Consider the following 11,737-nt stretch of genomic DNA (forward strand, 5'->3'; position numbering starts at 1 on the left):
CAGTGCCGTCACCTGACAGGACAGGTAGCACTGCCCCTGCGGATTTTTGAGACCCTAACTCTTTCCGCAAGTACAAAGCCTCTCCTTGACATGGCTGGTGGTTTTCAACTGCTGACCTTGTGGTTTGCAGGCCGACATGGAACCACAATGCCACCAGAGCTTGTGACTGCCATCAGGTCAATTCCAAGTCACAGGGACCCTGTAGGGCAGGCAGAAAGGCGGCGAGTTCCCGAGACTGTCAGTCTTCATGGGAGTAGAAAGCTGCCTCTCCCTGCAGCGGAGCGGCTGGTGCTTGCAAAGTACTAAGCATGCCTGGCACACCCCAGGGTGCTATGCTGACAGAGCTTCACACCGACAGTACAGGTCCCATGTGGGAAAGGGCACAGAGCCCACGGTTCTACAAACACTGCTTCGCCTAGTGATGCGTCAGAGCGCATGGAGTTCAGCTGGTGGACTGCGGCGCTCAGGGCACTGTGGTGTGGGAGGGTCTGCTCGGTGCTCTCTCCACACCTGCCGCACACCGAATACAACGGCAGTGGGTCGCCTTTTCATGTTCTTCACTTAAAGCATATTGTACGGGGTCTGGGGGAAAGCTCCGTTTCCACGTCTGACTCAACAACATGGGTAAGTGAAGGGTCATTTCCTGTGGTTTTGCCGGTCCCATCAGTGGTAACCCCTTCCTCTTGGGCCTGTGTGGGCCTCTCTCCATGCTCCAGGAAGCCCCGTTCCTCTCACCAGTGGCAGGCCTCAGGCGCACTGGCCTGGTTTCTCCTCGGGCACACTGTGCGTTCACTCATTTCCCTGCTGGAGGCCCATTTCTGAGGACCTCCTTCCTCAGGGCCACCTCACCGCCGTACAGCTCCAGAGGGCATGTCTGCAGCTGAACCCCACGTCCCCGGAGCAGCACCAAGCGGGGACCCTGCCAACTAGTGCCACTACCTTCCCACCTACTCCCACTTTTGGCTCCTGGGATGTTGCTCCTAAACAAGATCAGAACTAAGGAGTCAGGTGACGAGTGCTTTGTTCCTCTCGGGTCTCTGAGCTCAGGGACTCTCTACTCCCGTGAAGAGTCACCGTCTCAGAAGCCCACCAGGGCAGTTGTTCGCTGTCCTGCAGGGTCACTGTGAGTCGGCATCCACTTGATGGCATTTAGGTAGGTTTAAGGAATTATCTCAAGGGGCAAGGCTGGAAAGACTGTCTGTCTCACGTCCTTCACACAGGTTGTCGGGAGAGACCAGTCCCTGGAGAAGGCCATCGTGCATGGTAAAGTAAAGGGGCAGTGACAAGATGGACTGACACGGTGGCTGCAACAATGGGCTCATACACGACAATTGTCAGGACGGTGCAGGACTGGACAGTGTTTCATTCCGTGGTACACGGGGTGGCTGTGAGTGGGAGCCGACCCACAGCACCTAACAACAGTGATCGACCACACAGCCACTGTTTCCTCCGTTCATGCTTGGGGAGACGGGGATGGGGCCCATTTCCAAATCTAGGCCCAATCACCCTTCGGAAGCACCAACTGGGAAGTCTCGTGGGAAGTTTTCTTTCTAACAGCCTGAGTGCAAGGTCTGCAGTTGCTCTTGGCAAGGCTGAATCCCTAAGCATGTAAAGGAGACCCACCTTCTTGAGTCTCCTTGGATCTCTGAATCAAGGTGGCCATCTCCTGATTTAAAGACTGAACCTCGTTCCTCAGCAGCTGGTTCTCCAGTCGCAGGTTAGACAGCTCGTGTGACTTGCCATCCTCGCTAGCTGTTGGGGGGTGACCAGCGCAGGGGGCGGCCGAGGCTGAGCTCTCCTTTGGAGAATCCTTTTGGCCTTCAGGGCCGGCATCTTCAGTGGCAGAGGTTTCTGGGAGGAAAAGAATGTACGTGTCACCCTGGCTCACTCCCCGCCTACACGTGGGCAGTGTACTGCGGCTGGCTGCCCTTTGGCTCAAGCTGCCCGCTCCAGTCAAAACGGCACACAAAGTTCAGTGCCCAACCAACCTGCCTCCGATGACATTTCATCAATATAAATGGAGACTGTGGACCTCTAAAAATCCCCAAAGTCAGGATACACTGAGTAAATGGTGACAGAGTAGCTAGAAGACAGTTCTGCAAGAGGACACACACACACACACACACACACACACACACACACACAGATTTACAGTGTTTTAAAGAGAAAGAAAGAACAGAACTGTTGGACGGAGCAAACCAGAAGTGAGCGAGCCGTTGGGCTCAGGTGAAAACGGCAAGCCTTGAAGCTGCTGCTTTGGAAAAAGAGGGCGAGTCTCACCATCACAAGTCGCGGGAAGGCAAAGGAGGCCGGCTGTGAGTTTCGAAGCAGGGAGAGCAGCTACAGGTCAGATCAATGTTACACCCCCAACTAGAATCTAAATGCCTTAGCACAGACAAAGTTTCACTGACTCAGACTCATGTGATTTTTAACTTGTTACTACATAACGATACAAATACAGGGCTTCCACTTAACACATGTTAAATATGCGATTAAAAACAAGAAAACATTTCCAAATAGTAAAACTGGCTAAAACAGTAACTAACTGGATAACAGGAACTATCAATAAACACATGACAAAGATTTCCACATCTTTGCTGATCAGGGAGGTGTACATGGAAGCCACAAGGAGAATCAATACACATGGAGAAGAACGGCTCAAATGAAGACGCCGCCGAGTGTAGGCCACCACCCGGAGGAGCGGCTGGAACTCTCCACACTGATGCTGAGGAGGGAACGGTGTGAACACCCTGGGGACAGATGCCACAATCCCTTCTCAACTTGAACGTGCACCTGCCCTCTGGCCGAGTAGTTCCCCTCTCATATTTACCTGAGGAACACACAGACACGTGTCCATGTACAGAACAGCGCAAGAATGAGCTTATCAGCTTTAGTCGCAATAGCCCCAAACTAGAAACAACTCCAATGTCCACAAAAGCAACCGCGGCAAATCCATACAATGGGATACTGGGCAATAAAAACTAAAGACGCATGGACACGTGACACGGATGAAGCGCACCAGCAAAGGCTGAACAAAGGAAGCAAGGTCCGTTCACTCGCATGCGGAGTTTCAGGAAATTAGAAAACGAAGGGACAACTCAGGAGTCCTCTCAGGTGATGGAAATGTTCTGTATCATCAGAAATGCGACTGACACAGGCGATACAGGTAGGGGGCCGCCAGGGCTGCCTAGTTAAGCGTTTGCATTTCAACATAGATATGTAATTTACCTAAAATTTAAAAAATTACCAAAATAACCAAAAAAGTGGGGTCAAGAATGTGTATATTTGAAATTTCTGTAATAAAGATTTGAAAAAAAAAGTACATGCCCACATGTTAGATAATATCTAATGCTGAATTTAGAACAAAAAAAAGCATCGCCTTAGAATATTTATACTATAGATGAAAGGGAGAAAATTAATGAGTTATGTATCCATCTTAAAAAGTTATAAAAAGGAAATAAATCCAAACAAAGCAAAAGAACAGGAATCAACAATAGAAACCAGAGCTTTATGAAGGGAGATGTCGGACAGTGTAAGACATGGAAAAATAATAATTTATAAATTCTCAAGGGTACATGAGGAAAAGAGGGTGGGGGAGGGAGGGGAAAAATGAGGAGCTGATACCAAGGGCTCAGGTAGAAAGAAAATGTTTTGAGCATGATGATGGCAACAAATGTACAAATGTGCTTGACACAATGGATGGATGTGTGGATTGTGATAAGAGCTGTATGAGCTCCCAATTCCCCAATAAAATGTTTGTTTGTTTTTTAAAAAACCAACCAGAGCTTTATAAAAATAGAAAAGTAATGTATATCACAGAGGATTCATAAAACCCAAACTTGGTTTGCTGACAAGAGCGAGATTATAAACCACATTATGTTCATACATGTTCCAATGTTTCTGATGTTGGGCCTATCAGAGTGTATACTTCAAATCTGCACAGCTTATTGCATGTCACACACCACTGGCATTATCTGTAAAAGCAGACAGTCAGCACAGGGCAGAGACAATGACAGGCAGATGAGACTCTGGAGGCTGTGCAACGCAGCTTTGCTTTCTGCTGGGTAGGTCTGAGTGATTAATGTCTGCTAAGTTTTACAGCCTGGATACTTTCATCTTTTTCTAGAAAACTAAAACATTATAATCCCTGCAAATGTATGTAAGAGGAGCCTCAGTGGCATAATGGGTTAAGCGTTGGGCTGCTAACCACAATGTCGGCAGTTCAGAGCCATGAGCTGTTCCGTGGGAGAAAGATGAGGCTATCTAAAGATTTACAGCCGTCTCAGGAACCCACAAGGGACCTCGGTCGGTCCTCTGTCTTACAGGGTCCCTATGAGTCTGAAGTGACTCAATGGGCGTGAGAAATGCACATGAAATAGACAAATTCTCAAGAAAAAAAAAGTTACAACTCACCCAAAATAGACTCAAAAAGAAATAAGAGAGCCAACTGAATCAATGGTGACAATCTTCTATTTAAGAACACACTTGACCTCTTCACAGCAAATTCTAGCAAACATTCAGGGAACAAATAACCCCAATTTCAACTCAACTAATTAAGAGCAGACAATTGGGCCCACTCCCAACAATACTATAAAGTTAGCATAAACGGGATGCGAAACCCTAACCATCTCACTAATGTCACTTATGACATTACAGAATCTTGGCAATGAGTTTGGCTGTATGTGGGAGGAAAGAAAAACCAATTGTTCTGACATACCATATTCAGATATTAGCTAAGAAAGATTATATAACCATCTCAACAGATACAGAAGAAACATGTACAATCTATCTGAATGCGATACAGGGCTTCCAAGACTAAGTGCTGACGGGAGCCGACATTCGATGGCCTTCCCAACGATGGCCCTTTCTCGGCTGGCCTCCGTGCTCATTTCCATTGCTTTCCTCGCATACAGAGTTCTTGGAACTTTCTCACAACTGTTTTTCCTCTCTGCCTTCAAAGGGTCTGCTCTCACAAAATCGGAATGCTCTTCAACGCTCTCCCTTTTCACCTGGCAATCCTCCACTCATCTCAGGACCCGGCTCAAGTCGCATCTCCTCTCAATACCCGGGGCCATCAAATATTTCCCTCTGGCTCCCGAGGCTCTGGTCAAGCCTCACAGGCTGCGGACAGAACACCGCGTGATTCCTGTTGACATGTCTGTCTCACACTAGACCTGAACTCCTTCACCTCTCTCTCGTGGCTCTGGGCAGCTTTGGAAATGTTTGTATAACGTTCGATGGCTGGGATGAAATCTAGGCCTGTGCATAAAAATGAGCCCTAGTGGTGCTGTGGGTTCAGCAATAGGCTACTAGCCTCAAGGGTGGCGGTTCAAAGGCACCAGCTGCTCCATAGGAAAAAGCTGAGGCTTGCACACCTGGAGCAGCCCTGGTGCTGTGGTGGCTACTCAATGGGCTGTGAGCCGCATGGCTGACAGCTCGAAACCACCAACAGCTCCTCAGGAGAAAGACTGGGCTTTCCACTCCCATAAGCAGGTTCCAGTCTTGGAACCCCTCAGAGAGGTCGCCATGAGCCAGCATTTTTAGTTTTCTGCAACTGTAAAGACTTAGTCTCGGGAACCCGATACAGGCTCTCTGAGTTGAGACCGACTTCATGCAGGGGGTTCCCGAGGTTAAGTGCGCAGCTGCTAATGCAGAAGCCGGTGAGCTGAATGCACTGAGCACACTGCAAGAAAAGGACCGCAGCCATCCTCAGGGGCAGTTCCCCTTCGTCCCCCACGGTCACTGAGTCAGAAAGGACTCAAATGCAAGAGGTTTGGTTTGGATCCTGAAAGATGAGTTTTTTCCTCCTGAAGATAAGACACCGACCCACAAGTCAAACCAGGGAAAGCAGCTACAACAACCTTTCATCTGTTCATCACCAACTCCATACGGACTCCTTGCACAAACCTATGATGTCTGCTACTTTTAAGTGCATTTTAGGGAGCTGGGTTACTGAGATATAGTATCTACCCATTTCTGCACACGAGAAGACCCACTTAGAGGTCAATTCCCTGGGAACTAATAACCCAACAACTCTAAACTACCTTACTTCACAAGACAAAGCCTTCAAGAAGGATTATTATTTATTTTTAATTTAGGAACAGAATCTAAAGCTAGTTCATCTCTCGGCGTTAGTGAATTAACACCACCACAACACAGACACACAGACACACACCAAAACTCTATATGAATACAGCTGCCTGTCCTTTTTATATCCCAGTGTAAAAGAAATGAATTAAGACAGACCAAGGTCCAAAATGATTATATGATCATGCTTTCTTTCAGAATTCATAAGCTCATTTTTGCATGTTAAACGCAAGACTCTAAAGAATCGGTTTTGACCAAGTTTCTCAGATGCTGGGATGGGTAAAGGGCCAGACCAACCCACTCCAGGCCAGGGTCCCAGACAGCTGCAGACTGACCACTGGTGCTCAGTGCCATCTCCACGGGCACCACCTCAGTAGAGAGCCTGCCCCAAGACCAGCCAGGGCAGATGCTGGGACAGGGGAGGAGAAGCACCACCAGGAAGCTTCCGGGCTATGATGGCCCCATCTACTGGCTCAGGGCTAAAGGAAACGGGTGGGCCGAGTACCATGGCTTTGGCTCCCCGGAGAACATTCCGCAGGGGCAGCGGGGGTGATGGCAGCGGTGGCAGCAGCTACACTGGTGCCCACAGAGCTGGCACTGGCTGTCCGAGAGTTCTGAGCAGGAGTCTGGGCCCTCTCTTTTCTCATGTCCACCTTGCCGGAGGGCTCCTTCTGCGAACTGTTAAGAAAATCAAACAGCAGCTCATCATCAGGCTCTGACTTTTTTCTTCGAACAAACTGGGATGAAGGCCTGGGCTGGGGCACATTTTCAGCAGCGGAGGAGCCCTCTACTTGTGTCCGGAGGCCTGCCTTCACGTTTGTGGTGCCAGCCAAGAGGGTGGCCTGGTGGTTTCGAATGCTCTCGGCTGCAGAGGAAATGTATGCGGCTTTTGTCGCGGGCAGCGAGTGAAGCTCTGGACCATCAACGCGTTTGTCGTAGACGCTGTGGCTGGGGTTTTCTCTACGACTGAGCGCCGTCGCAGCGCCCTGGTCAACTCTGTTGAGAAGATCTTCTGCCTTCCCGGCAAGGTCAGTAAACCAAGACATGATGGGGGCAGAAGCAGCTTGCTGAAGAGCCTGTAACAGGACACAGAATGGTCAGTGAGGCTGAAAGCAGAGCTCAGTGGTTAAGAACTGGCTTCTGCAGACTTCTGGGGGAAGCTGGGAACCAGGGAGGGACGCCACCTGGAGGGCCGTTATGAAGGGGAATGGGCACAGAACGAGTCCTTTGCAAAATGCCTGGCCCAAAGTAAGCCCTCATTTCAGTAGCCACATCATTCACAGGGCCTTGGTGGCACCATGGTTAAAGCACGTGGCTGCCTCTAGAAAGGCCAGCCGCTCAGTGGGAGAGAGATGTGGGAGTCTGCTTCTGCTTCGGAAACCCTGTGGAGCAGTTCCTTGTCCTACAGGGTCGCTGAGCTGGAATTGACTGAACCCCACTTGGAAGTGGGGTACACTGGACCACAGTGAATCAGAGTAACAATGAAAGAATTAACTCGGTCTCATGAAACGGAGGAGCATGTGCTGTTATATACTGCTCTTTGTGCCAGGAAAAACTTTCTGGTTACTGGTCTTCACTTTAATGTCCTCTGCTTCAAGGGCCTTTCTGATCTAAATTAGATCCTCCTGTTTTCTCTTCCCTCCCGGCACTTCATGTCTCTATGCGGCTGTTTCATGCTGTGAAGTTGGCTTCTGTCTTGCAGCAACCTCAGATGACAACTCGAGGAGGAGAGCGCCACTGGGTTTTCTAAGTTGTAATCTTCATGGGCCCAGACTGCCAGGCCTTTCTAGCGTGGACCACACAGTGGGTTCACACCGCCCACATTCCCATGAGCAGCTGAGAAGTGTGCTACCAGGGTTGTTAGCTATTTCTTTTTCAACACCCCTCTCTCCTTGTTGTGGAGAGGGGCTTAAGGCCCCATCTATGTGCTTTACACAGCAAAGAATTCCTAGCAAAGGAGCCCGGGGCATAAACCAAGCCACACCAAACCCACAGTCAGTGAGTTGATTCTGATTCACAGAGACCTTACAGAGGGTTTCCGAGGCCGGACATCTTCGCAGGAGCAGACAGGCGCATCTTTCTGCTGCAGAGCAGCTGGTGGTCTTGAACCTTGCAGTTGGCAGCCCACCGCTGCTTACCTGACGGCACCCCCATATATTGGGACCGATGCTGTGTCAACACTGTTGGCCTCCTATGTCGAGATTCACAGCCTCGGAAACCCACGGGGACGGTTCTACCCTGTCCTACAGGGTAGTGATGAGTCGGCACAGCCATGGCATTTTCCACTGTGAGGATGGTGCCAGACTGGGCAACGTGCACAGGGTCACTGTGAGTCGGAACCCATGGATGGCACCCAACAATGACAGGCACCCAAACTGCCTCGATGGCAGCATGTGTTAAATAGCAGGATCTTTTCACAAATGCCTAAGGGTTTAGGGACCAAGAGTTTAGGTGCCAGTGTTGTAAGTTGGTTAGTTAAACTCCTCAAAGCTAATTTTAACCCCCATCTCCCACAACTAGCCTTTCACTGTCTGAGTAACTTCAGGCAACTCATCCTGTAAACCTCCCACAGGAGGCAGGGGTGGTGCAAAGGTCACCATGCTTGGGTATATCCAGGGGTGCCTCGGAAGAAACACCAGGAGATCTCCTTACAAAAAACCAGCTATGGAAAATCCTACTCTGAAACACTTGGGGTCACCATCAGTTGGATTCAACCAGAGGCAACTGGTTTGGTTTGCTTTCTGAAAACCTTTTACAAAGCCGGAGTAACTCCGAGCGTCTCAAATGAAAACGGACGAGAGCACTCTGTATCTCATAAAAACTGCCCCGGAGGGGGTAAGCAGCGATGGTGGCTGGGCGCAAATTGTCTGTCCTAATAAAGCAATCAAAACACATTGATTAAATCCTTATATTGTGCCTCCCATAAAGTTAATAACAGGGCTGCAACACGAAAGTTAGGAACGCAGGGGCCGCTGGGCACCAGGAGGAAGGACTGGGGCGGACTTCGGACATGCAAAGCCCTGCGGTCCCACCACGGGCACTGCCGACGGAGACCGCCCCACGGGGTGGTGGGCAGAGGTGGGAGAAGTGGGGGACGGCCGCACGGAAGTGGGGGCCGGGTCAGGGCCTGCCTGGAAAGCCAGCTGTCAGCACCGGGAAGGGAGGCTGGGGGTCGTGGGGCAGGCCCACCTAATCGATGTCGGGTGCCCACTCCACTCTCCACCCACCTCCTTCCAGTCTCGGCCGGGGGTGTGCGTGAAGAAAGGGCGTGGGAGGGAGCAGGGGGCTTCCCGTCCCTGCCTCAGCCCCCAAGGGAGGGCGGCCCGGAGGGAGGGGACGGCGCCCCGCGCTCGAGGCCGTTAACGCCCCCTGGCCCACTGCCCCTCGCCGCCGCCTCACCTGGGGACTCTGGAGCGGCTGCACCGAGGCCGCGCCGCCCTGCTGCACCGCCCCTGTCAGCAGCCGGCCGAGGGCTCAGCAGGCCCAGCTGAGAGGGCCGCCCCTTCGTCCAGCCTCGGCCAGGCCACCTCTTCCGGGAGACGTGGAAGGGCGGCGAGGACCCCAAAACAGAGTGGCTGCCGACCTGCCTGAGCGGCGGGAAGAGAGCAGCCACCTGCAGGCGGCTCCGGCGGCAGCTGCGGGGGCCTCGCTCCTGGCCACGCCTCTTCCGCCTGCGGCGGGCCTGGCCCCGAGCTGCGTATGACGTCACGGCGGAAGCGGGCCTCCGCGTGGCCGGCATAACAGTGGCGACCACGCCCCTGGGCGTGTCCTCCGTGGCGGCCCACGTGGGTGACAGAGGCAGTCGCGCTTGGACGTTTCCGCCCGGCGTCAGGCTGGTGGTGACTCCGCACTACAGCGACTCATAGCAAACCTGTACGACAGGGTACAACAGCCCCTTTGAGTCTCTGAGATTGTAACATTATGGAAGTAGAAAGTCCTTTCTCCTGCAGAGTGGCTGGTGGTTTTGAACTGCAGACCTTGTGGGTCACAGCCCAATGAGTAACCGTGAAGCCATGAGGGCCATGCCCATAGGTGGCCAAAAATGTCAAGTGTACAACTACTAACCAAAATACTAACCAGTGACTTGCGGTTTAAACTCGTCCAGAGGCGCCTCAGAAGAAAGGCCTGGCTTCAGCAAGTTTGCACTCTTGACAATCTAAAGAAGCAGTGTTCCGTTTGGCACAGCAGATGGGTCCGGATGAGTCAGAAGCAACTAACTGCAACCAGAGCTATAAGACAGGATATTGAGGAGGAGTGGGTGAAGTTGTGAGGTGCTTTACATTCACCAGCCAGGGAAGAGCTCACCAAGGAGGGACATTTGAACTGAGACACCTGCCTCCCCTCCCAAGGATGGGAAAGGCCTGTAGAGAACTTTCCAGACAGAAGTGCAGTGATTACCTTTTGCTGACAGTTTCCTGACTCTTTGAAATTAGCCTAAAATCCACATTCATAACTCAATAAATATTTTGACTAACACAATTAGATGAGCTGACACAGAAGCTGCAACAATGGGCTCAAAATCATACCAAATGTGAATGAGGGGTGTGCAGTGGAGACCCAAAGGCCATCTGTAGACAATTGGACATCCCCTCACGGAAGGGTCACAAGAAAGGGATGAGCCAGTCAGGGTGCAGTGTAACACCGATGAAACACACAACTTTCCTCTAGTTCTTTAATGCTTCCTTCCCCCCACTATCATGACCTTAATTCTACCTTACAAATCAGATTAGACCAGAACATGCACACTGCTACAGAAGGGAAATCCAGGGTAGATAAATCCCTCAAGCCAACAGTGAGAATAGAGATACCTGGAGGATTAGGGGATAGTCAGGGGAGAAAGGGGAGATTGATCACAAGGATCAATATATAACCCCCTCCCAGGGGGGTGAACAATAGAAAGTGGGTGCAGGGAGACAGGGGATGATGTAAGATATGAAAATAATAATCTATAACTTATCAAGGGATGGGGAAAATGAGCTGATATCAAGGGCTCAAGTAGAAAGAAAATGCTTTGAAAACGATGATGGCAGCACACGTGCAAATGTGCTTGACACACTGGATGAATGTATGGATTGTGATAAGACATGTAAGAGCCTCCAATAAAAGTATTTAATCAAACAAGCAAACAGCCATTGTGAGGATGGTGTAAGACTGGGCAGAGTTTCGTTCTGTTATACATAATACCGTAGCTGGGCCTTGTGCAATCGATTTGCCCAACACGATGAGCCGGTCATTTGATTTCTTGACCGCTGCTTTCACGGGCATTGATTGATGATCCAAGGAAAACAGAATCCTTGACAACTTCAATCTTCTCTCTTTCTCAGGATGTTACTTCATGGTCCGACTGTGAGGATTTTTTGCGTAAAGAAATGTTACGGTGTACTCCGTAGTGAAAATTGTCTATTCTTTGATCTTCACCAGTAAATGCTTCAAGCTCTCTTTGCTTTGAAAAAAGCAAGGTTGTTCGTGAGTCCTCATCCAATCCTGAGGCTGTGTGTGTAGTCCAGCTTCTGGGACGATTTGCTCAGCACCCTGGTGGTATAAAGCCTGGGTAAGGCTGCCCCCCTTTCAGGTGTCCCCTCGAAGTTTGAAGCACTGCCTCTTGGTTTGTGTAGAGAGGTCTCTCATGAGTACAGTTAAGTGCTCTCAA

General features: G+C 50.6%; 1 protein-coding gene across 1 annotated transcript in view; it reads right to left on the reverse strand.

The window, feature by feature from the left end:
- Positions 1-9,647, reverse strand: part of GOLGA5 (golgin A5) — a 28,805-nt gene extending 19,158 nt beyond the window's left edge. The window contains exons 1-3 of the mRNA XM_075532437.1: positions 9,487-9,647; positions 6,593-7,163; positions 1,624-1,851 (exon numbers count right to left, since the gene is read on the reverse strand). Coding sequence (XP_075388552.1) covers positions 1,624-1,851; positions 6,593-7,133 — 769 coding nt within the window. The 5' untranslated portion in view covers positions 7,134-7,163; positions 9,487-9,647. The remainder of the gene's footprint in view (positions 1-1,623; positions 1,852-6,592; positions 7,164-9,486) is intronic.
- Positions 9,648-11,737: the final 2,090 nt, after the last annotated feature.

The sequence above is a fragment of the Tenrec ecaudatus genome, chromosome 14 (genome assembly GCF_050624435.1).
Source record: "Tenrec ecaudatus isolate mTenEca1 chromosome 14, mTenEca1.hap1, whole genome shotgun sequence".
Taxonomy (NCBI): domain Eukaryota; kingdom Metazoa; phylum Chordata; class Mammalia; order Afrosoricida; family Tenrecidae; genus Tenrec; species Tenrec ecaudatus.